The sequence below is a fragment of the Alternaria arborescens genome, assembly GCF_004154835.1.
Source record: "Alternaria arborescens strain FERA 675 chromosome Unknown contig_59, whole genome shotgun sequence".
Classification (NCBI taxonomy): Eukaryota; Fungi; Ascomycota; class Dothideomycetes; order Pleosporales; family Pleosporaceae; genus Alternaria; species Alternaria arborescens.
This window is the reverse complement of record NW_021167914.1, coordinates 26903-50023: the sequence shown is the minus strand read 5'-3', so window position 1 is coordinate 50023 and position 23121 is coordinate 26903. Positions and strand designations below refer to the sequence as shown.

The 23121-nt window shown below is 52.6% G+C and overlaps 8 protein-coding genes across 8 annotated transcripts; 4 read left to right on the top strand and 4 right to left on the bottom strand.

Moving 5' to 3' along the window:
* Window positions 1–3429: 3429 nt before the first annotated feature.
* Window positions 3430–4837, bottom strand: AA0111_g11852 (hypothetical protein; the record flags this gene model as incomplete). The annotated part of the gene is made up of 2 exons (XM_028645764.1): window positions 3430–4210; window positions 4386–4837. The coding sequence occupies 2 exons, from the start codon at window positions 4835–4837 to the stop codon at window positions 3430–3432; spliced, it is 1233 nt and encodes a 410-aa protein (XP_028500559.1).
* A 3219-nt stretch (window positions 4838–8056) lies between these two features.
* AA0111_g11851 (hypothetical protein) lies at window positions 8057–9154 on the top strand (the record flags this gene model as incomplete). Its single annotated transcript, XM_028645763.1, has 2 exons — window positions 8057–8308; window positions 8903–9154. 2 exons carry the CDS (start codon window positions 8057–8059, stop codon window positions 9152–9154), a joined length of 504 nt encoding a protein of 167 aa, XP_028500562.1.
* A 2289-nt stretch (window positions 9155–11443) lies between these two features.
* Window positions 11444–14263, bottom strand: AA0111_g11850 (Aminopeptidase 1; the record flags this gene model as incomplete). The annotated part of the gene is made up of 4 exons (XM_028645762.1): window positions 11444–12245; window positions 12311–13047; window positions 13104–14184; window positions 14232–14263. The coding sequence occupies 4 exons, from the start codon at window positions 14261–14263 to the stop codon at window positions 11444–11446; spliced, it is 2652 nt and encodes an 883-aa protein (XP_028500569.1).
* Window positions 14264–14968: 705 nt separating this feature from the next.
* AA0111_g11849 (hypothetical protein) lies at window positions 14969–15459 on the bottom strand (the record flags this gene model as incomplete). The annotated part of the gene is made up of 2 exons (XM_028645760.1): window positions 14969–15356; window positions 15419–15459. The coding sequence occupies 2 exons, from the start codon at window positions 15457–15459 to the stop codon at window positions 14969–14971; spliced, it is 429 nt and encodes a 142-aa protein (XP_028500534.1).
* Window positions 15460–16106: 647 nt separating this feature from the next.
* Window positions 16107–16927, bottom strand: AA0111_g11848 (hypothetical protein; the record flags this gene model as incomplete). Its single annotated transcript, XM_028645759.1, has 4 exons — window positions 16107–16143; window positions 16197–16732; window positions 16787–16845; window positions 16903–16927. The coding sequence occupies 4 exons, from the start codon at window positions 16925–16927 to the stop codon at window positions 16107–16109; spliced, it is 657 nt and encodes a 218-aa protein (XP_028500535.1).
* A 239-nt stretch (window positions 16928–17166) lies between these two features.
* On the top strand, window positions 17167–19429 carry AA0111_g11847 (hypothetical protein; the record flags this gene model as incomplete). Its single annotated transcript, XM_028645758.1, has 3 exons — window positions 17167–17897; window positions 17949–19150; window positions 19221–19429. The coding sequence occupies 3 exons, from the start codon at window positions 17167–17169 to the stop codon at window positions 19427–19429; spliced, it is 2142 nt and encodes a 713-aa protein (XP_028500537.1).
* A 277-nt stretch (window positions 19430–19706) lies between these two features.
* On the top strand, window positions 19707–21127 carry AA0111_g11846 (hypothetical protein; the record flags this gene model as incomplete). Its single annotated transcript, XM_028645757.1, has 2 exons — window positions 19707–19903; window positions 19954–21127. The coding sequence occupies 2 exons, from the start codon at window positions 19707–19709 to the stop codon at window positions 21125–21127; spliced, it is 1371 nt and encodes a 456-aa protein (XP_028500538.1).
* Window positions 21128–22307: 1180 nt separating this feature from the next.
* Window positions 22308–23101, top strand: AA0111_g11845 (hypothetical protein; the record flags this gene model as incomplete). Its single annotated transcript, XM_028645756.1, has 2 exons — window positions 22308–22512; window positions 22617–23101. The coding sequence occupies 2 exons, from the start codon at window positions 22308–22310 to the stop codon at window positions 23099–23101; spliced, it is 690 nt and encodes a 229-aa protein (XP_028500536.1).
* Window positions 23102–23121: the final 20 nt, after the last annotated feature.

Genomic DNA, 23121 nt, shown 5'->3' with positions numbered 1-23121 from the left:
TAATTTGGATATGCGGGCAAAGCACGGTACGGTACAACACTAAACATGAGAAAGCCGTTGGGCATGTGTGTCGGATGCGGAATTCTTGGTTCGGGTGCTGAACTGGAAACTATTGTACATTGGCCTATGCATTCTTTGCTTGTTGAATGGATGGGCGAGTGTTTGCACATCATTCGCATTGGAATTAGTGTGCTTCTTTTGACGCAGGAGGTGTGGTGGCTTGAGTATGAGCTGATACTTTTTTTTCTTTTACTTTCCAAAAGCCCGCGCGACTTGCGCGAACAGACGATACATGGCTTGACGCATTGTCTCAACATGGTACAACTCAGCTGCTCTTCGGATGATGACATTGAGGCTCCATCTGTGCTTTGGCCGGCAGATTGGGTGTTCGTGACGATGACCAAAAGGACGGTATGACCACATCGCAACACAATAGCCAGGCATCTCGAACGACGGGGAAAACTCCGATCGGTCAAATCTTCATCTGTCCGAAATTAGATGAGTGGCACGTGGGGAGGGGTGTGTGCGAAAGAACATTCTTGAGACGTTCTTTTCTCCCCTTCCAGCCCGCACGGTTAGCTTGCTTCAAGGTGCAGCCCCCATGTCGCATGACATAGATCGAACAGAGCCAGGTGCCGCCAAACGCGTGGGCAGCAAGAAGTAAGGAACGCGATAGTGCCATTCTCGCATCTCTTTCCATGGAACAGCCCTGATGCAGAGTGGAGTGTGCCTGGTCCACACACATGTCACGGAACGGTTTTTTCCCTCACTCTGCAGCTTGCGATTGCGATGCTCGTCCTTGTCACTTGTTTCGGCCTAAGGCAGCGATCCCGGGCGATCAGAGAACAGCACGTATGGTGATTACAATCATGCGATAACAAAGGCAGAAGCAACATGTCATAATAATCGTGTTATGACAATCTGACAGGAAGGTTCGCGCGGGTAGGGTTGACGGGAGGCAGGTCCTAGTCTGCGCTGAACGTAAAAAAGGAGGGGTGGCTGGGTGGTGGTGGTGAAAGGCCCTGGGGTGGATCTGTGTGTCAAGTGAAGGGGTGTCGTCATGTGCAATATGCATACGTCCCAATGTGTGCCCATGATTCGCGTTTGGCGAACAGGTGGGAGATTTGGCGTTGGGATTTTCCCTTGTCCGCTTCGGGAAGGGTTCTCGAAGGGAGGGGATCGCCGGCCATACAGGCGAAAATAACCACACGGTTCATGCATAACCTCTTGTTCTTTTCTTGCATTTTGATTATGCGCGCGTACACGACTTGCGCCGAGGGGCGGCTCGGCCGTTTGATAATAGTTCACACATCCGTTCCGATCATGCGAACACCTATTGCGTTACACAACCGACCCCCGGAAAAAGTAACGTAAGGGCGGTCACATAGTCGCCGTCCTTTGGTTCGTTCCCACTTTACAATTGCCGTTCCGTTCGTGTCATGTTGCATGCTCAGTTCGTCTCCGTATGCCAGGTTGCTCTGCATTGATTGAGTTCGGCATTTGCGCGGCGCGGTCTTCATGCCGATAAGTGTCATGCAGATAGATGAATCAATCTGCCTAAACGCGATGTCATGAATATCCTGGTGTGGTTGCGCGAACGAACGGCGGGTGGGTATACCGCAAGGGGAATATGTCATGGGCACAGAGTTTGGTTAGTCTTAATCGACCTTCTAGAAGGATTATGGAAGGTTACTGCGAGGCCGCACTGGGCAGATTGGATGAAGGAAAGGCCGGGCGCCCTACCTTGGGCGGGTTGAACTAGTCTGTTTCAAAGCGGTTCGTGAGGGCTGCGGGACGTGCACAAGGCATGGTGCATCTCAGCCTTGTGCTCCGAGGGGGACGGGAGCGGAAAGCGCGCGCACACACACACACAGACACCTACAGCAAAGTTTGAGCGTAACGCCAAAAGAAAAAGACTGATTAAGTTTGAGAAATGCAGAGTAAGCGCGCGAAAATGGTTGGCAAGGGCGGCAACATGGCATTTGACTGTGCTACTAATCGATAAGCCCTACGACATCCTTTGCATCGAAGCTGTCCAATCATGGCCCTCTGTTACTTTTTGCGGGGCTGAACACCCTCCTCTTCTGCGCAACAGAACCGATGACACGACACCCAGCAGCCCTAGCCCTAAAATAGTTTGCAGGTTACTTACGCACACCACATGCAAGGACAACGAACCGTTCTAAGAACAAGTTCATGCAAGCAGCACACTCTACTCGCCCGTCACACCCAATCGCATGGCACACAAGTGAGGCTACGAGGCTGTGCTAGTGGAGTTCAACTATGAGTCTGAACAACGCAGACCCTACACACCCTCTTCCGCACGCAACCTTGATGCGAAGGCGAAAAATTTCCGATTGGGAGCTAAGCTTCGCGAACACACCCTGAAGCGGTGACAGCGCAGCGCTCCGCGCACCATGAGTCGGCCACGTAGGTACCTGTTTGACCGACCTTTTGATGAAACATGACAAAGTGTGCTCGTGGGTGCTACGTCATCATACGATGATCCGGGGTAGACGAACGTTGTTTTCCGGGCGGTGGGAATACAGCTGTTCACCGCCACGCCACACACCACCGTTTACAGGGTGATGCTGGAGCATCTGGCATGTTGAGAAAGGGTAGTTGTAAGTTTGAGTGCGAAAGCAACGTAATAAGAGGCGAATTTGCTTTCTCGGAGATGAACGGAACGGTTTGGTCGATGTGTATTATTTACTAAGTGTACTACTGGGACATGTGTTGGCCATGGCCATGCTGGCTTGCAGGGCACAGGTGGCGCAAGTTTGCAGCGATGCGAAGAAAAAAAAAGTCTTTCTGAACTGATGGTTGGGTTCATCATACTCGAGACCATGAACTAAGTGGTCCGACACGTAAGATCTAATAAGAGAGGAAAAACATCGGTGTAAAGGTATCCTCGCCACGCTATGCCGCCGAGTGCTTGTATTGAGATGGGTAGATGAGAAAATGCCAAACGCTATGTGTAAAATGCACAATCATGAACCACCACACCAAAACAGTGCTGTGACAGAACGGTTGAAAGAACAAACAATGACAATGCGAGTCTAGACAGAAACCAAACAAACGCTATGATGTTCTGCGATGCGAGAGGAGGAAAAAAAAACCAGAATGCCAAAGAGATGATATCAATGCGAGAAATGTGACAACCAACCCACGCTAAATGCCACAGTCGTGCGGATGCTCCTTCGTTGTTGACGTTCATCCATGCTCTGAGCGCGGTTTCCCCAGTCTAAGCGTTCGTGGTATACCCATACTCCTAAACTCTCCCTCTTGTGCGCCGAAACCCAGGGTATACCCACGCTCATTACGGTTCCTGCCCGAATGTTGTATGCATTGCATCCCAAATATGTCTATAACCCATCTACTACAAAAAAATGAAAATCGTTGCGTTGAATAATGCGACGGCGAAATCTTCTATGCAACTGCTGATGCCGGTCGCTCGTAAGGCGTGGACGGTTGAGGCGGGGAGGGTACTGTTGCTGTTCGCTCGGTTTCCTCTGGCTCGCGCTTCATGCTCTTGATGCTTCCGGTCGCGCTCCGTTGGGACATCCTGTCAGGACTCCTCACACCCTGGCTCCGTGCCTCGTGTTCCGATCGTGATGGGCCTGCTGCAGCCTCTTCTTCCCGCCTCCTCTGGTGGTAAGCCTCCATATAGCTAGGTCCCTCCAACTCTCGCTTGATGATCGACTGCATCCCTGGTACGGGTGCTGTCCGGGCACCGCTGATCAAATCCTCTTCTGACTGTGGTTGAATCTGGGGAAGAGGTTGACCTAGCTGAGGGGGAACACTCGACCGGGATCGAGGGTCTGCGCGTCTGCGACTGAATGAGCTATTCCTCCTCCTTCGTCCACCTGCACTCGAGCCACTGTCGGTCCGCTGGTGACCGTAGTGCATCGGTGGTCCTTGAGGCATTGGTGGGGGCACCTGGTGCAGCTGCGGCGGCATCGGCGGTGGTTGCGGCATCAACTGAGGGGCGTTGGCGGGTGTGAAGCCATGCGGGGCAGAGGCAGGTACAACGGGCACTTGCGATGGCGAGCTCATGCCTGTACCGGTTGCAGATGGGTGAAGCTGAAACACCGGCGCATTTGCACGCGCGCTCATCTCCTGCTCTCCCAGCTGCCAATGCATCGATTCGGCGGACCGCCAGGGAATGCCCATCTCTGTAGCAACCTTCTGCCACATTTGGTCCTTGAATCTAACACAAGAGTCAGTATTGATTTTTTTTGGGGTGTATTGCGCAGAAACGCGTCGCGTGCGAGTGCGAGAATGTGCTGGAATACATCTGAAACCAAAGATGTGGGCTCAAAACGAAGGAACAGATGACCGAAATGAAGCAGTCTGGGCATTCCGAGTTGTCGAGTGGTACATACCGTGCGTAAAGTCTTGCGAGTTTGTTTTTCTTCTCTTCGTCCCAAATGGCTCGCTTCTCGAGGTAGTTCTGATACCGTAATCGGCAGGAAATGGAGCTTCTTCCTGGTAGTCGTTTCGCAATGTCGTCCCACTTCATTCCTTGACCCCGCAGCTCAATAGTCAGGTTGTCCTCCTCTGGTGTCCATTTGGACTGCTTCTTGGCTGGACTTTCGTCGGGTAGAGGGGTTTGAGAAGCTTGTCGTTTTAGCGTTGAAGGGGGAGAATGGTTAGTATTTTGCGTGTGTCGAGGCGGTGAAGGTCCATGCGGGCCGGAGTAGAGAGGGCGAAAATGCGGGAGCGGGGCAGGTTCAGCATGTCGATGAAGTTCTGAGATTGCGGGTAGAACAGGTCCTCCTAGCATTGGTCCGGGTACTTGGGGTGCTGATGTCGGTGCCTGGGTGTAAGCGGACATTGGTGCATAGTGCGGGGGTCCTGGGTATGCGGGTGCTCCAGAAGCGTAGGCAGGCGACGCTCTTTGTGAGGGGGACTGTGTGTATGCTGAAGGCGCGGTTGTGTATCCTCTGGTCGCTCCTGTCGAGTAGGATGCATTTGATATGGAGCTCTTCTTGCTCGCAGGAGACTCTGAGCCCCGAGCGCGAGGCTCGAGGAGGAGGTTGATATCCAGGATGAAGGTGAGGGGACTAGCCTATTGCCAGCCCATGTATCGATGAAAGTTCCCGAATAACCTGAGTCCTCCGAAAGCTGAACTTGTTGAGATCGTGTAAGATCAGTCAGTAGTCGCGACGTGGGGATAGGCGGCTGTAAAGTAAGAAGTGGAGCAGACAGATGGCTATCTGTAGGTTGGACGTCTACCGGTCAGGTTGGGCGTTATGTCGTAAGGTTGATGTCCAAGGTAGCCTTGAAGATGATGACAGGTACCAAAGTAAACGGTACGACGATCAGCCCAGGCGTGGCGTTGGGCAGAGGCAAGGCAGAAAGTGGTGATGCGTCGAGGTACAGTGACTGTTGATGTGCAGATGAAGTTGGTAAACAACAACAAGGAGGCGATACGTGATATGGGTAGCTGTGCAGGAGAGTGGAACAGGAGAGGACAGTGGTAGGATGATGAGGTTCGGATAGACTAAATGTGCCGACGATGACCCAAGTAGCCAGTTGGGAGGTACTTTGGATGATTAACGCTCTAAGTGGTCGATCGACTCGAGCTATTTGGGCTATGGGCCGGGGCTTTCTGAGCAGGGGGTGAAACAGGCCAACCACTCGGTCTGATGAATGACGGGCGTGCTTAGCCACTGACTTTTCAGGTCGAGAAGGTAGGAAGCGTAGCGTAGGGGAGCAGTGGATACGGGCTGGTAAGAGCAAAGTAGGGTCTGAGAGGGACTTGGAACATGGATGCGTGAATAGAGAGGCTTAGCGTGCGACTGTAATACTAATAGCAGGCATCCCTTGAGGCCCTGGCTGGCGCCGCCTCATGGTCCGCGGTAGGGATCCGGGGGCTTGGGATCAGGATGTACCCTTTGCGTTTCTGACTTGACACCATTACTTTCGCGCTTAACGCTTTCTCGACTCGTGCTGGCGGCGCGCCACATTAACGACCCACAGACCACAGCATTACCACAGCTGATCGATCTAAGGAAGCATGTCTGCCGGAGATTTTAGCGAGACCAAAAAGAAATGGACAGGCCAAATTGCAAGCGTTAGCTTGACACAAAAAGCACGACACCCGTTCTTGCGTGGTGAGGTACAGCGATGACGTGTCTTGCACTCGAGTAGTAGTGGGAGTAATAACAATAATAGTATTAGCCAACCTGCTCACCCTCGTGGACGTGGGAGACGACTCCGATGCATTGCGTTGATATTGGCTTTGCCGGCGTGATGTGCTGGGCCTCATTTGCTGCCCTCCTTTCCGTCAGGCCTCAATGCGCCGCCCAAAGACGGGGCTGCGGCTTTTGCAGCAGGGCCGCTGCGTTCACGATCGTCGACGAAGCGGCTGGAGCGTGTTTCTGTCACTCGAGGCAGCGAATCAAGGATAGTATTAAGCGGTGAACAGTCTCAGGGATTCGCTGAGGGTTCGGAAGAGCACAAGCGCGATGACATGGAAGATCTGCAGCATGCTCGCCCTGCTCCGGCTATTTGACGCCAGAAGCGTCGCTACCGAAGCCTTGCGAACGGCTGACATCAATCAGGCGGTGCAGGTGGTGATGTGTTCACGCCAACGTCTTGACAACGTCGAAGACATGCTCCACAGGTGCAATTCCTGCATTCATGGCTCCGGTCAAGTACCCCACTGTGGGCGGCGATCTAGCAGTATCGACGCATGCCCAAGAGGAGCGGTGAACTGCGGTGAACTGCGGTGAACTGCCGGCGGCCGTGGGCGTGACGTCTAGCTTTGCCGCCTAACTGTTCATAGTGTTCAAGGCGCGCCATAACACGATGCTGGCTCGCTGGTGTTTATGCGACTGATGGAGACGCCGGGTGGTAGCGTCGGCCTCATCCGCAACGAGACGTGTTTTTGTGCGCCCCTCGCCCACGTGAGACGCGGCGCTGTATCGCGCTGCGGCGGTGCTGATGCTGCTGTGTTGTCTCGTGTTGGAGAGCCACGTTGTTGAAGCTACGAGAAGGCGCCGCTATGCCATGTCACGTTGCTGCCGACGTTGCGTTGTGCGCCATGGGCGGCAGCGCTCGCGGGTGCCGGATTGCATCACGGGACTAGGATTCGCGATGATGCGCATTAGGCGGTGAGAAGAGGCCGAACTGGACGGATGTTTTGGATGAGGTTGGATATAGTAGGTAGGCCCTTGGGCCAGTGGGAGCCGAGATGCAGGTGCATTAGCCATGAACCATCCCCGTGCGTTGTCCAACGCTAGGGCACGAGGCCTTTCGTCGGCGCCGCACGGCGTGGTTGAGTGATTGAAGGATTAAAGTACTCCCCACAGATGTCTTCGCAATCTACCTACGGCCGACGGCATGCGAACTGGACTTTCCACAATCCTGGTGAATGTCCTGCCGTACTGGACGACGCCTACTTGCAGGTGCCACAGCCTCCGACCTTTGCGTGTACGCAAATCTGCAAAGGCGCAGCACTCTATATTTAAAGAAGACTTGCATTGCATACAAAGAGCGGTGAAGTCTGTTCACTGTTGGAGGGAAATTCCGACTGAACAATGTCCACATCTTGTTGACGCTGGTGTGCAAGCGCTGGCTCGGAGGCGCCCGCGCGAACAGTGCCGGAACATGTCATTGAATCACCCTGTCTTGGCTGAAGATCGGATGGTTTCGCATCCTTCGTACGAGGCCTCACCTCGACGAAGATCATCATAAATAAACCGCCCACGCGTGAACGACGCCAGCGCACACAGCGTGGGGTTGTATCTCGACTTCCCACGCACTTGTGTGATGTAAGTGAGCGCGTGGGGTAGGCGTGGGTGGTGGGCGTTCATGATGGGTTCTGAGACATTCACTGTGGTTGAAAACCATGGCCTTGGCATCGCTTAGCATACTCGATACAGCCATGCTCCAATGCTTTTCCTCGGCCCTACACCACTCGTAACCTATCCCGCATACAGAACGGGTCACCTGTCAACGGTACACCAACAACACCAGCAACAACTCATACCACATTCATCCTCCTACATTACCCCTCTAGTCTCGACAGATACCTCGGCTTGTCGACATGTCACTCCAGAGTGCGGCAGACGTGCCGCTCCTCATTAGCTCCCCAAATTCGTCCTCGGAGCGCCGTATTTCTCCGTCTTGGAGCATTGCTCAACTCAAGGCACGCCTCGAGCCCATCACCGGTGTCCCCGCAAGCAGTCAACAGTTGTCGCTGCGCGTTGGCTCTCAGGATGCCGTCGCTCTCATCGCTCCGGATGAGGAACAGACGCGTCTTGCTGCCTTCCCGCTGCAACCGTATGCGGAGATAACCGTAAGTGCTTCTCCTGCTTTCTCATTGAACAGTCGCCGCAGCCCTGTCCTTGACCAGTCTACCATGCGGTCCTCTCGCGAGCTGCCACATCTCTCCAACCCCGGCTCGCTTCTCTACTTCCTTGTATCTTCTACTCTACACCCAAGCTTAGCAGTTTCATGCGTCCTGCCTCCCATCTTCCCCATTCGTTGTCAAGGCCGACATTGAGGCTGTGGACTTTAATCAGGTCATGCCTGCATATTTGCATGCCCCGCAGTGCCCCTCCTCGACTCTACAACCCAGTTATGTCAGCCTTGGTGGAGCGATCCGCGCGGAAGCCATGCTTTGTTCCACCTGCAATTACCACATCGTCTTGAAGCGCTGAGCTCCCTTTGGTACTCGGCATCGAGTACCGGTCATTTAAACTTTCAATCTGCTGAACAACCTTTCTCTGTTGTTTGCCATTTCTTTTTCGGCGGTTCGGCCTTATTCGACGCCTCTCTTGGCTTCATGATTCATCCCATGTACCGGCTCCTAGCTAGAGCAATCTCAACTGGCGTCTCCGAGCAAATGAATCCTCTCAGACATGCTCCCGTGCTGACAAGGCAAATTTAGGTCGTTGACACACGTCCTCCCGCTGCACGAACTGACTTTACCGATCTGTCGTCCGTCGAGAAGTACGAAATGCCTGCTGCAGAGTACGAGCATCGGACCGATAGTGTTCTTGCATGGAAGAAGGCGCAGAAACTGGGTCGTTTCGACCCAGATGCTCCTAGTATTGAGCAGCAGAAGATCCGCGCCTCAGAGCGGGAAGTAGAAGAAAGAGGTAAGCCGCATGATTTCCCGCATGTCCCACCTCACCGTTGAGCCGTACGCTGTGGCAATGGATATGCTGGAACCCGCAGGACAGCCTTGTAAAGATCCATGCTGTTCAAGTGTACAAACCGGAGGTGCTTCAAACACTTCCCAAAACGGACGGCTGCATACCATCCAACGCCACTCAACACTCGCCTCACCATAGCAGGATCCATCGTGTCTCAGCCTGTCATGATCATGGTCCAACGAGGAAACGTGCGCGACAGGCAGCCAATCTCCCATACCAATTGTCGTCTTACCAAGCCCGTCATACATGATTACCTCTTCAAGCACGCCCTGCGTCCAATCCTTGGCCCAGACCTTCGTAGCGGGATGCCATGGCGTTTGAAGATTCATCCATTAAGTACATGTACAAGATGAGATTTACCACTTGGAAATTGCTTACTACTATTACCGTCGGTCGTATCCAACGCTCTTATCGCCCCCGCTAGTTACCCGTTCTGGCAGGGACCAGGCTGCGGGAAAGGAAGTCGCCGAAACTCAAAACCCCCAAAGTGATCGTCGGTCCCTTTGCCACCAGCCTCATTCTCCAGCTTCATTCGTCCGTAACCAGCGACAAATTCATCTCACCTCCAAATACACTTTCCAACTACGACGACCATCATCTTGTTTCCCCATGTTGCAAATCTTGGTCTCGCCTCTGTTAGGCCCCGAGATCGACAATGCTGTTTTAGAAGCGGGCCGCGCCATCCGAAATGCGATGGCTCTAAACCATAGTCATCACTCCGCATGCTATCACTCGCCGCTTCCCATGTCATCATACTCATGGTTTACATGTACGAAATTTGGTTGACGCGACGCGACGATCCAACGCCGCACCACAGACACATACGCTCGATTATTCTCGCCTCAAGGAACGCCTAGGGACCATGTTGGGCATATCTGCATCCATTTTCAAGCATCAGGCCGCTTCCCCGCGTGAGCCTCTACTGCGCTGCCGCCACATCTCAGAGAGCGGGCGCTTGGGGAGAGGTTGGGTCAGATGTGATCGGTGTGCGTGAGGGTGCGCAACTGTGTCGTCCCGGCATACGCGATCCCAGTTACCAACCTGCCGCTGCCGCCGGGAGTCGGGACGTTCTGTCGACTCGCCTTTCAGTGCCGCTTCGGACGTTGTTTTCTCTTGCTTTTTCCTCGTGTCGCCTTGGTGAACCCGATGGATTGACAGCCAGCCAGCCAGCCAGTCAGCCGACAAGCCATGGGATCAACAGCGATTATTGTTGGGCTCCACCGAACGACCACGTTCTGCGGACCTCGTACGATGGTCTAACCTTATCCAAACATAATCTTCCCCCCCTTCCAAAATGAACCTTGATCCTTCCTGCCCACTCATCAACTGCGGAATTCACTTGTAGACTTTTTTTTTTCTTTCTCAAAAGCCTGTTTAAGCGAACTCTACTAACTCTGGTCCAACTTAGGTCTTTCTCTAAACTGCCGTGTCCGCCTCCTGCCCGAATCAGATGCTCGTCGCGGGACGATATCCTATATTGGACTTGTGCCTGAGATTCCCGGGATTGGCGTATGGATCGGCGTTAGGCTTGACGAGCCGACTGGTAAGAACGATGGGAGTGTCAAGGGTAAGCGATACTTTGAGTGCGGTGCCAACTGTGGTGTCTTTGTTAGGCCGGAGCGGTGTGAGGCTGGGGATTTCCCTGCGCTGAATGAGTTTGGGGATGATGAGGATTTGGAGGAACTTTGAAGAAAGGGGGAAGCGTGGGTGACACGATGGTAGGTAGGATGGATACTGTCTTGCTAGACAGGTAGGCAGGTAGGTAGGTAAGTAGGTAGTCTATCTGTTTAGGTCAGCCTGAGCAGGCGTGCCATAGGGGGGATTCGCAAGGTGCACATCAAGATACAATGAAAAAGACTCGATGATGAAAACGAACCTCCTTTCAGGGGTTACAATTATTGTTGTACTACTACTACTACTACTACTACTACTAAAGTTTTATCTAGATTACTTGCTTGCATCAGAAACTACACAATAACGATAATAAGATGAGAAGAAAAAAAGAAGACGACTCGCAAAGATTCAATGGGAAAACATTCTAACCTAACAATGCTTACCTACTACATACCTCCCCAGATGATCATCTATGACAAAAATTGGATTCGTTTGTTCATTCATCACTACGAATTTGCTCACTCATAACAATGCATGCATCGTTATAATCTAAAAGAGAATCTTCCTCTACGTCTCACAGCCGTCTCTATGCCTCATACGCTTTTTTCTTCTTCTTTACACTCACACTGCCTTCCTCCACTGGTCACTACTTACTGCTTTCAATACCCATTCGCCCCCAACCACTCCCTAACCACCCCACCATCCCTCTCCGCATAACTAGCATAACTCCTTATCGTATCATCCACAACATCCAACCCCTTATTATATCCCCTAGTATCCTTATCCTTGAAGAACTGCTGAATATCATCCGCAGTCTTCACATCCGTAAACTTGTTCAAACCAAACCTCAAAAACCTCTCCAGCACAACAGGGTTACCAGCGAGTGCAGGATGAACTTTAGTGTCCCAGTTTTCTTTGACATAGTTCCACACCTCTGGTCGTACTTTGGAGTTGTTGGCAAGAGCAATCGTCGAAGAGTGCTTGTCTTGCATGGCCACCTTATCCGAGAAGACAAAGTCCATGACCTGCTTTGCAAGGTCGGGCGTCTGTACGCGGCCGAGAGAGCCGAGGCAGATTTCCTTGCCGTCGATTGATGTTGTGTTGAGGTATTCATTCATGACAGCCTTCAGCGCCGACTCACCGCGGTTTTTAATCGCTGTGGCGAAGACGGCCCGGCGAAGCGAAGGATGAATGGCCTTGTTGTCACCCTTCTCGATATAAGCGTCAAATCGCTTCAACGCTTCCTCGACGGTGGCCTTGTGGCCGACGATGCCAGCCGACAGAAGCAGACTGGCGCGCAGTTGACCAACAAGGTAGCTCTCTCCATCCTTGAACTCCCAGCCAACCTTCTCGACGGCCGGCGTGATGAGCTTGAGGTGGTACTTCCTCAGTCCCTCGCTGATATCTTCGCTGCCAGAGAACACACTGCGGACGTTGCCAATGTTGGTGAGGATCTGAGACCTAAGCGTGGGAGTACAGAGTCAGCATGTGCCTCACATATAGTTCGTATAGGGATAGTAACTGACCAAACCAAATAATCAGATTCGTCTTGGAAGCGCTCCGCCAGCGCGAGCAAGCCAGCTGTAGATCCATAGCCCGCGACCGCATTTGCATACGCATCACCAACGAGGCCGATCTTGTCTTGTACAGTGAGCTGATCGCGGTCCTCGCCGAGTTTCTTGAGGCGGTCGGCGGGGGAGTTGGTGCGGTAGAAGCCAGTGAGGGCCTTGTTAAGGAGGGAGAAACCATCCTTGACATCACGAATTGTGTCCTCCTTCTGTGTCATAGCAGCAGTCTTGTGAACCTCCGTGGTAGACGCAGAATCGCCCGTGTGAAGACCCAGAGGAATCCACCACGTTGTTTCATCCTCCTCAGGTTTGACATTACCAGCAAGCAAGAAGCGCTGCTGGCGCAGGCCAATCTGACCAGGTTCCTCAGCAACGGTGACGACTGGGAAGCCAATTCTCCGAACCCAGAGGTCCATGAAGGTGTTTACGTTCTGACCAGACGCCTTGCTCAAGGCGGACCACAGGTCATTGGTCGTGGCATTAGAGTACTGGTGAGCCTTGAGATAGTCGGCTACACCTTGGAGGAAAACCTTCTCGCCGAGATGAGCGCTCAGCATGCGGATGACCGAGGAGCCCTTGAGGTAGGAGATGTGGTCAAAGATCTGGTCGACCTCGAGACCGTCGTATACGGGTACTTCGATGGGATGCGAGGTTCGGAGTGCGTCGAGGGCGAAGGCTTGTTGTACGGAATCAGTCTAGAAGACATGGTCAGCGGGCTGTTAGAGCAGATACCTCGAGATTTATGACGCACAACAAACTGTCCCCATACGTTCCATTCTGGGTAGAGATGGTCAATGGCAAGCCATCCAACCCATGTCGCGAAACCCTCGTTGAGCCAAAGCTCACTCCACCAATCCATGGTAACGAGGTTACCGAACCATTGGTGGGCAAGTTCGTGAGCTACAACGTAGGCAACCCTGTTGCGGTAGCTATCGGCAGAGGTCGCAGGGTCGAAGAGCACTGCAGTAGTTCTGTAGGTAATGAGACCCCAGTTCTCCATGGCTCCATGGGAAAACTCATGGACAGCCAGCAAATCAACCTTGGGCAGCGGGTAATCGATCTGGAAGACCTCGGAGAAGTAATCCACAATCTTGTGGCAGTTGTCCAAAGCAAAGCGTCCCTGCTCCTTCAGACCACGGGTAGTGTAAACCCTGACAGGAATGTTCTTGCCATTGTACTTGCGCTCGGTGTGCGCCTCGACGTATTCAAAGTCACCAATAGCCCACGCCAGGAGGTAGGTAGACATGATAGGTGATCGCTCGAAGACAACTGTGTGGAAACCATCCCTCTTGCTAGGCTTAATCTCCTTCTCCGGCATGTTGCTGAGCGCGACCTGGTCCTTGGGCACTTCGAGTTCGACGTCAAAGGTAGCTTTCAGATTCGGTTCGTCGAAGCAAGGGAAAGCACGGCGAGCGTCGCAGGCTTCGAATTGGGTGCTAAACATGTAGTGGAACTCGTCGTCCTTTGCAACGGAAGCCGGGACGTCGCCTTTGGGCTTGTACTTGGAGCGGTAGAAGCCGGCCATGATGTTGTTGACGAAGCCGGAGAAGTTGATGGAGAGTTGGGCCTCGCCGGTGTAGGTGATGTTCTCACCAAAGTCGAGCGTGACTTGTTGTCTCTTCTCATCGTAGGATATGTCCTTTGCTGAGAATGTCTTGTCACCGGCCTTTAGCTCAGCACTTTGGAGCTTGAGCTGATGTGCGTTGAGGACTAGGGTGTTGAAGCCGTCGTCCTTTGTGATCTTGGTCGTGATGTCGACAGTGCCCTTGTAGCCAAAGTTGCCGCCGAATTCGAGGTCATGGAGGGAGAGGGCATAGTGGGAGGGTTTGGCCCTGGAAGATATCAGCTATCGGCCTGCAATAGAGTTGACACGACTGACCACGCGGGAAGAACATCGCGATCTGAAGCCATGTTGACGAAGCTGCTAGTGACTTCGCTTTGACAAAACCTCTTCTGTATGCCAAAGGTGTTTGTGGTAGCTACCGCAAACCTCGGTCTGAGACGTAATTGTGTACGTGGGGCAGATCCAGTCTCTCTAGCTGCAGAAGAGAAGCTTCTAGAGCGGATGGAGTGGGTCGGGGTGGTGTTTAAGAGACGCGTCGGCGTACTTGTCTTCACTCTGCTACGAGTCAATTGTCGAGAGCAGAGTCTCGCGGAAGCGGATAGAGCAGCCAGGATGAAGGCGCAAGGAGAGCGGGGCTAGAGCACAGCAGCAAAAGGAGGGGAAGTGTGCAATCAATTGGTACTGGGTGAGACGATGCGTCTGCATGTGTGTAGGCTTAGAGGGGAAGGTGCGCGTGCGGCAAGCCGAACTGCCCCACCTAGGTAGCCATCCCTGCTTCTAGGGTTTAGCGCGGGGTCTTTTACATGTCTCTATGCTGGATTGACATATCATAACTGAGATATCATAGTTGAAATACCATGGCCTGAAGAGCTGTCATCTTGGAGAGGCAGCCATCTCGAAAGCCTTATGCCATTGACGCCATGCAAATGCTCCAATTCACGCCCTCGATGCAGACACTTCCAATCCCAACCCATCACAAGACCAGAGAATGGTATTCGCAAGTCTCTCAGCCATCTTTCATACATGCTCTCCCCCTTCTCAGCCCTGTCTGCCTAAATCCGGATCAAGACATCCAAACACTGCACCCGCCACTCCTTCTTCCCCAACAACCCCTTGACCCACTCATAACTCTGTCCTTCGCTCCCACTCGCCTGTCCCAAGCCAACCCTCCCCTTGACCCCCTCCACGGCCGCGCCCACCCCAGCCTTGACCGTCGCATTCACCGCCTGCGCCAACATGCCAGCGCTTTCCGCCACAGTCCCATTCAGCGCCAGCTCCGCACTATCCGACAACGGCGCATCGAACCACGGTGTGTGAAAGTCGAAGAGCGCGACGACGAGGATGAAGAGGAGGAGGCTGCAGTACACGCACGGTCGGTTTAACAAGTATGTGGCCGAGATGAAGAGGACGAGGTAGACGGGGGAGGCGTGCGTTCGTAGTCTATGCATACTCTTGTTAGAATGCCATGCCATACGATGCGCCGGACATGGGTGAGGGCTCACAAGAAGAAGAGAACTGGAATCCAGCTCCGCAGGCAGAACATGGTCGTGTGTCGTTCCCTAATCGTGCGCCCGGTCGTGTGAGCGCGCACTTTTCGGCGATAACAACAAGTTGAGGCTGATTCTGAGGGGACAGCTTCAAAGTGCGGACGAATGCGACAATTGTTTAGAGAAAAAAAAAAGTAGGTTGGTGAATAGGAAGCAGCGAACGGATGGAGAATGAACAAATGCGTTTGTATGGTTTTGGGATAAGGAAAAGGTTGAGGGTTGCTGACTGCCGGCAGCGAAGGTAGTCCGGAGTTACTGGCGGCCGCCGATATTAGCGTCTTTTGATTGGCCGCTCCCTTCACCTGCGCACGAGGCTGAGCGTCAAGCACCCCGAGGCTGCATCCGGTGGCGCATCCATGCATGCAGACTGCTTCTCACGTGTCTCAGCCTTATCGGGCGCTTCACTCAATGTAGCACATATTCATTTCTTACAAGGTATCTTCCTACATGCGCACCGCCATTCGCGTTACGACGCCTAGCTTACACAGCTAGTCGACTGTCATATCCCAACCAACCCTTCCTCCCTAGAATGCCTCCAGATGCCAAAACGCCCACTTAACACAGATATGCCGATATACGAAGCAATGGGGCCGAACTCGGCCACCAGCAGCAGAAAGAGAGCAGCGTCCTTGCGCGCGGGGGTCTATACGGGCAGGTTGAACTTCTTGCCTTGGATGACCCTAAACTGCGTTAGCATGCCGACCAAAGCCTCAGTGTACCCTCCAAGACTTACTTTGTGTAGTAAATGTAGAAGAAGTCAGAGTACAAAATAGTCTGGATGACGCCCGCAATCACTGCAATGGGATCGTAGAACTTGGGCACCTCACGAATGTAACGGTAGATCCAGTTGGGGATGTACAGAGCCCTGTAAGCACCCAGCGCAAAGAGGTAGTGCGTCGTAATTGTCTCCGCCTCACCCGTCCTCTGCAGCATGAACAGCTGCGGCAAGATGGCAACCGATTCTAGCCAGATAGAGAAAGCCCAGAGTATCTCCGTGAATGTGTATTTGTAGGGAAACAGTATCGCCAGCACTGCGCTCGCGCCCAGCAGGTATTGCACCTTGAACGTGTCTAGATTTGGGTCGTGTGTCGGCTTGTAGTCGTTGAGCATGAGGTAGACGGTGTAGGCCGAAGTGCTGATGAAGATGATCTTGAAGATGGTGTTGTAGAGCGACTTGGGTTCGTAGAAGGTCCAGAGGAGGTCGACGTAGCGCGTGAGGTAGACGACCAGGTAGAGGAATTGCGATTTGAACGATATACCAGATGCACTCTGCAGCGTGTCAATCGATACGGCGCATTACTTGTGCACGGGGAATCAACATACACTCGACACCTTCATCTTGTGCAGCAGAATCAGGATGGATAGCAGGTGGGATAAATCCCCTAGACCGTATTAGCATTTCCATCCGTACGCACGAGCATTGTCGTGGGCAAGCTTACCCAGCAGTCGGAAGAGGTTCATCATCGCGGGCAATGGGTCGCGACTCGAGGCGTGGTGAAGGGTTGTGTGTTGGTGTGCCTGGCATAAAAAGACACGTTCCGACTGCTGCATCACGTAGGGATGGAGCTGCGCATCCTTGCATGCCAAGACCCGCCCCTGTCGCTTCACGTCATCCCGATCGCCGCTACCCCCCGTAGCACATCCGCAGTCGTTCGCGCTGCCCATCCACTCGACGTTCCGTATACATTTGAGAACACTCTATTATGGCCCATCTGCTTGGTTGGAAAGACATCCTTAGGCCAATCCGCGATGGATACCGCCATCTCTTTCCTAGCCCCGACACTGGGCCAACGCCTGAAGAGCGACGCAGACAGCGCCAAGTAGATCGTCTGAAGGGCTTCGCCTACTTCGATACATTCGACCAGTTGGAGTCGTGGAAGGAAGACGATTCTGATCCGCTGCAAAGAGCCAACACGCCGCTGCTACGCGGGACCGACGGCATTGAGAGGGACGGCGTTGTCAAAGTCCCCGTTCTATTAATCCATGACTACTCTGGCAATTACCATGACTACGAAAGCGTCAACGCTGTTGATGTGGACAGAGAGTTTTATTCGTGTGAATACCTCCAGTTTGTTGATACCTTCATTTACTTCTCGCATAAGTTGGCTTGCGTTCCGCCGCCTACATGGATCAATTTGCTTCATAGAAATGGCGTCGAGGTGCTTGGAACGCTGTTGATTGAGCCGCAGACTGAGGGTTCGGAACGTTTGTTACAGCATACGTTTGACCAAGCCGGAGAGATGCACTTCCCCATGGCGAAGAAACTAGCTAGCATCGCGACGCACTTTGGCTTCGATGGCTGGCTAGTCAACATCGAGAAGCCGTTTCCAAGCGAAGCGTGGAGTGCAAAGCTTCTCGAAGCTTTCCTGCTCCAGTTGAAAGCCAACTTAGGAGTCGGTCTTGACCCCAAGTCAGCTGGCAAGCGGCTCATATGGTAACATCCTCTCATTCAGTACCACCCTGACTAAAGCGTGACTTAACTTAGGTACGACGCCCTCACCACCTCCAACAAAATCTCCTACCAGAACCAAGTCAACAACTCCAACATGGACTTTGCCTGTGCATGCAGCAACATACTCACAAACTATTGCTGGAAAGATATTGACGTCTCCGAATCAATAAAGTGGTGCTTGTACAGCAGATTCCTACCCAAGGGAAACATCTACTTCGGTGTGGATGTCTGGGCACAAAACAAGTCTGATTTCAGGCATCCGCGCGTTACATGGCCAGAGGTTGGAGGTGGCGGTACCAATACCGGGATGGCTGTGAGAAAAATGGCCGACTCTGGCTTGCCAGTAGGTATTTTTGCGCCTGCGTGGTCGTTTGAACATTTTCCAGATCATGGACGCCATCTCGAACGTGCTGTCTGGGAAGGTGAGTCGCTGCCAGACAACATCCAGTGTGATTGCGGAGATTGCGAGTTTCGGCATCCACTGAACAGAGAGTGGCCCATTTTGCGTACGGCGAAGGAGCGCGTGGCGGGATCAGAGCACTTATTCTATACGGATTTTAGTCGTGCTTTCGGAACATATCGAGAGAAGGCAAACGACAGTTTTGATGGCCACGACATACACGCACAGCTCGGCCAGCAATCCGTACTGCCTCGTCCAGCCATTCTCGCACGTGGTTCGGGAGCCGTCACACTCTCACCCCGCATCGAAAATGAACAAAATAGCCACATCCTAGTAAAAACCGCCACACAGAACCGCCCAACCGATTCGGAAACGATAGAAGAACACCTTCCCCTCTATAAACTTGACATGCCCGCAGACGGCTCCCTCCGTCTTTCCGTCGTACCAAGCCCCGCATCCCCATCCTACATAACCTCACAGACAAAAGATGCGATCATAAGCATCTACTTCAAAACCACACAAGGAACTCACTACCTCCCCTCACCTTTGTCCAGCGATCCACAACGATTAATCGACCAAGTACCCAATGCCCGTATCCGCGAACTAGGCGTCCACCTAAAAGGGCCTTGGGGCGCCCCAGTTGGCGAAACTGTACGAGTACTGGGCATTAGAGATATATGTATAACGCCCCGCTTCACGCTGCACCATATACCCGTCTTTGAAATTGTGGACCTCAAGCTGGTACAGTGTGGGCAAGAGCAAGACGAGGAAGACCATATAGTTCGATTAACCTGGAAGACTGAAGGAGCGAGTGGGAGCGAGTGGGTCGATAAAGGTAAATTTATGACTTATTGACGCATATTTGCTATGAGACATGGACTGACTTTGTATCTCAATCAATACAGGGATGGTGCTTAGTCATGTGACGGGGCCCATGGCGTGGTTTGTTGTTCGAGTGGACGGGGCGGTGGTAGGCAGGGTGTATGCGTTGGAGTGTATTTTGGACAAGAAGGTTGTGGAAGCACACGCTGGGCAGGAAGTGGAGGTTGAAGTCACAGGATTCGGTTTCGATGGGTACAAGCTTGCGGAGAAGAAGAGTATGCTGCACTTGTGATCGTTGTAGAGCAACACGATCAATGCGCGTCGCGTCGCTTTGGTGGTTGGGGCGAGAATGGGACTAGCGTGTCGACGACGTCATCGATGCTTGTACCTGTCGTTACAACCTTTCGGTCTGCTTTACATTGCTGTAATATTGCGCGCGTATAATGAGAGGTCTTGTTTATCGATTGGCGCAATTGGCAAAAGTCACATCACGAAGTTTGTATTCGTCACGACCATCGCCACGGATTGGGACATTTTTGCTTGCTCGGCAGCTTCACGCAGCAATTACCATGTCGGGTCCGGCGAAACGCAAAGCAGAAAAGGATATATCGCCGGTGAAAGCGAAGAAGACAAGTACAGAGACAAAAACAAAGACGGTAGTTCCTGCGTATCATCTCACCCCATCAAGACAGGATGAGTCTGGAGAGATTGTATGGCCCGCGAGAAAAGAGCAGATTGAACGCGCCCGGGAAATTATCAGAAACTGGTAAATTCATCTACATCCTACCACTAGAGACCTGTGCTAAACCATCAAAGCGCCTCAGCCCAGAAGCCAACCGTCATCCTCCCCGACAAGGATGCAGACGGACTCTCATCTGGCGCCATACTTCACCATACCCTCACAGCTCTAGGTCTACGACCTGATCTCATATCCGTATATTTCCCACCAAAAGGCTCGAACGTACATGATGATAGTACAAAGGAAGCTTTGACAAAACTATCTCCATCATACATCTTCATACTAGACCAAGGCAGCAGAAAAACGCCGCCAGTCGTCGACTTGCCGCATACATGCCTCGTCGTAGACCACCACTTTGCCGACGAAGGAGGATTTCCAAAAGGTAGCGATTACGTGACAGCTCACGACTGTCCACCCGTTGCGACTAGCGCGTTATTGACGTACACAATCTGCTTACCACTCCATCCGGATCTCAACGACAAAGTGTCTTGGTTGTGTGCACTAGGAACCCACGGCGACCTGGGTAGCAGCATAAAATGGGAACCCCCTTTCCCCGACCTAACCGCGACCTTCAAATCCCATTCCAAGAAATCCATCAACGACGCCGTAGCCTTAGTCAACGCACCACGGCGGTCGGCAGCCTACAACGTGCAGGATGCCTGGGATGCCGTCATATCTGCCACCAATCCCTTGGAAATTGCAAAGGATGAAAAGCTTCACACCGCTTCCCTGGAAGTACGCCGTGAGACGGAGCGATGCACACATACGCCCCCCAAATTCTCAGCCGACGCTACAATCGCCGTTCTCACGATATCTTCTGCCGCGCAGATTCATCCTGTCATCGCTACAAGATGGTCTGGTACGCTCAAGTCGAATAAACTGGAGGTTGTCATGTGCGCGAATGAAGGCTATCTTGCTGATAAAGTCAACTTTTCGTGTCGTGTTGCCAAGTGTGCGCGGGCGCGAGGAGGAGAGGACAAAGTCGACATCATCAGCAAGCTAGAGAGCATAGTTGCTGACAATTCTGAACTGAGAAGTAGGTTGGGTGAAAACTTCGCAAGAGGGCACAAAGAGGCTAGTGGGGGTATCGTGGGCAAGGGAGAGTGGGAAGAGTTTAAGAAGTTGATGGGTATTGGAGAAGCGGCGAAGAAGAAGGCGGATGCTAAGAAAGAGAAGGACAAGCCTGCACAGAAGAATACCTTGGCGAATTATTTCGCGAAGAAAGACAAGGTAAAGGTAGAGGGTGCGTGAACATTGGGTCACGTTGTGGTGCCAGACGATTCCCTCATCTCTCTAGGAGAACCAGCATGTCGATGATTCTCTTGGATCTCGTTCTCGAGCCAAACGAACTTCGTCCCGGAAACTACGGCTGGGCATATTGATAGTTTGGAATAGTTGGTTACGAGAAAGCCTGCCAAACTGCGTCAGAAGTGGCCGTTCCTAGCGGAAGAGGCGTTACGGAAACCCGGTAGACTTTGCGCCGCATGTTTACCGCCAAGACGACGAATTAAATGGTATCCAATCTAATATAGTCAAGACTGGGTGTTGTGGAGATGCAATAGCCAAGTCAATGACGACCAGGCGCATATCCGCCTCTTTCCACCCGTTTCCCGTTGTAGCATCCGAGGCGAACAGAAGAAAAGATTACAACCGGGGCTTTGGAGCCTTTGGAGCCAACGATGGGTGTTTCTAGTGTCTCGATCACGTTTCGAATTAGAAGGGGTTACATTATTAGGCGGCTGTGCGCCCGAAATGCCGGTTGATCTGCATCGTCAAACAGGAACAACAAAAAAATAATCACCACAAGACAACTTCCAAAGTACAGTAGATCACAGTCCAAGGACACTTTTTTTTGAGATCAAGTGCAATTCAACTAGCTTTCACAAAAAAAAGGAATCCTCACAGTGCCATAGCTAACAACCTCACGATCCAAACACTGAAAAAAAAAGAAAAAATGCCGCTCTGGAGCTGCCTTACCAATGTCCATTTCGTCACAGTCATGATTCTCCCACTTTCGTCACTTATATAAATTGCACCCAAGGAAACCAAGCTTTCTTGGCTACTGCCGAGTAGCGCGTGCTCGTCAGCACTCAATCTGCACGCAACTCGCCCATTCGCCAAGGAGTTTACATTGCATGGCTTCAGGTTGTTCCTCATTGGGCACGGCACTGATATCTGGGGGGGCCGGCTGTCACATGGCTTGGTGCTTGTGGAGTGTCGGGGATGTATGCAGTGGTACCCTGTCTATATGAAGCGGATAGATTGTTTTCGTGGTCATTAGGATGGGATACTAAGTTGGAGGGCTGGGATACATAGAAGGTGTATATATATATATATATATGTATACACTGGGCAGTGCTGGAGTTTGACAAAAAGAAGATTCGATACCCCATTCACCTTGTTCGCATCCATCTCATCAGCTCCCTTCAAGATGAAGTACGCAACTGTTCTCCTCGCCGCCGCGGCGACCGTCTCTGCCCACTCGACCTGGCAGGAACTCTGGGTCGGCACCGAAGACAAAGCTGGAACCTGTGTGCGAACTGTCAAGGACAACAGCCCGGTCACTAGTCTGACATCGTCTGATATGTTCTGCGGTCGTGGTCCCGCTGCTTCGTCTGGAGTCTGTGAAGTCGCAGGTACGCTATCCTCTTTCCCACCTTCTTATTTCCCCAGCCTTCTCCCCCGTTTTATTTCCACAACGAAAGTTGTCCATGATACTAACTTGTCATGTGACTCACAGCCGGCGGTTCCCTGACTGTGGAAATGCACGCACAACCCAACTCGCGCTCCTGCTCCCAACCCGCCATCGGCGGCAACCACTACGGCCCCGTCCTGATCTACATGGCCAAAGTAGCCGACGCGAAGACCGCCACGTCAGGATCCTTCTTCAAGGTTGCCGAGGACGGATACACGGGTACAACAGCCTCGTGGGGCACCGAGATCCTCAATGCAAACTGCGGAAAGCGCGCCTTCACCGTGCCCAAGAACATTGCGAGTGGAGATTATCTGGTCAGGGCTGAGGCTATTGCTCTGCATGCTGGTGCGAATAACCCGCAGCCGTATGTCAGTTGCTTCCAGGTCAAGGTCACGGGTGGTGGCAGTGCGACGCCCGCGGGTGTTAGCTTTCCGGGCGGGTACAAGACGAGTGATCCCATCTTTACAAAGGCCATTTACGACTCGAGCTTCAAGTATGTCAGCCCTGGACCGGCTGTCTACTCTGGTTAAGAGTGCGCCTGGCTGGTGAG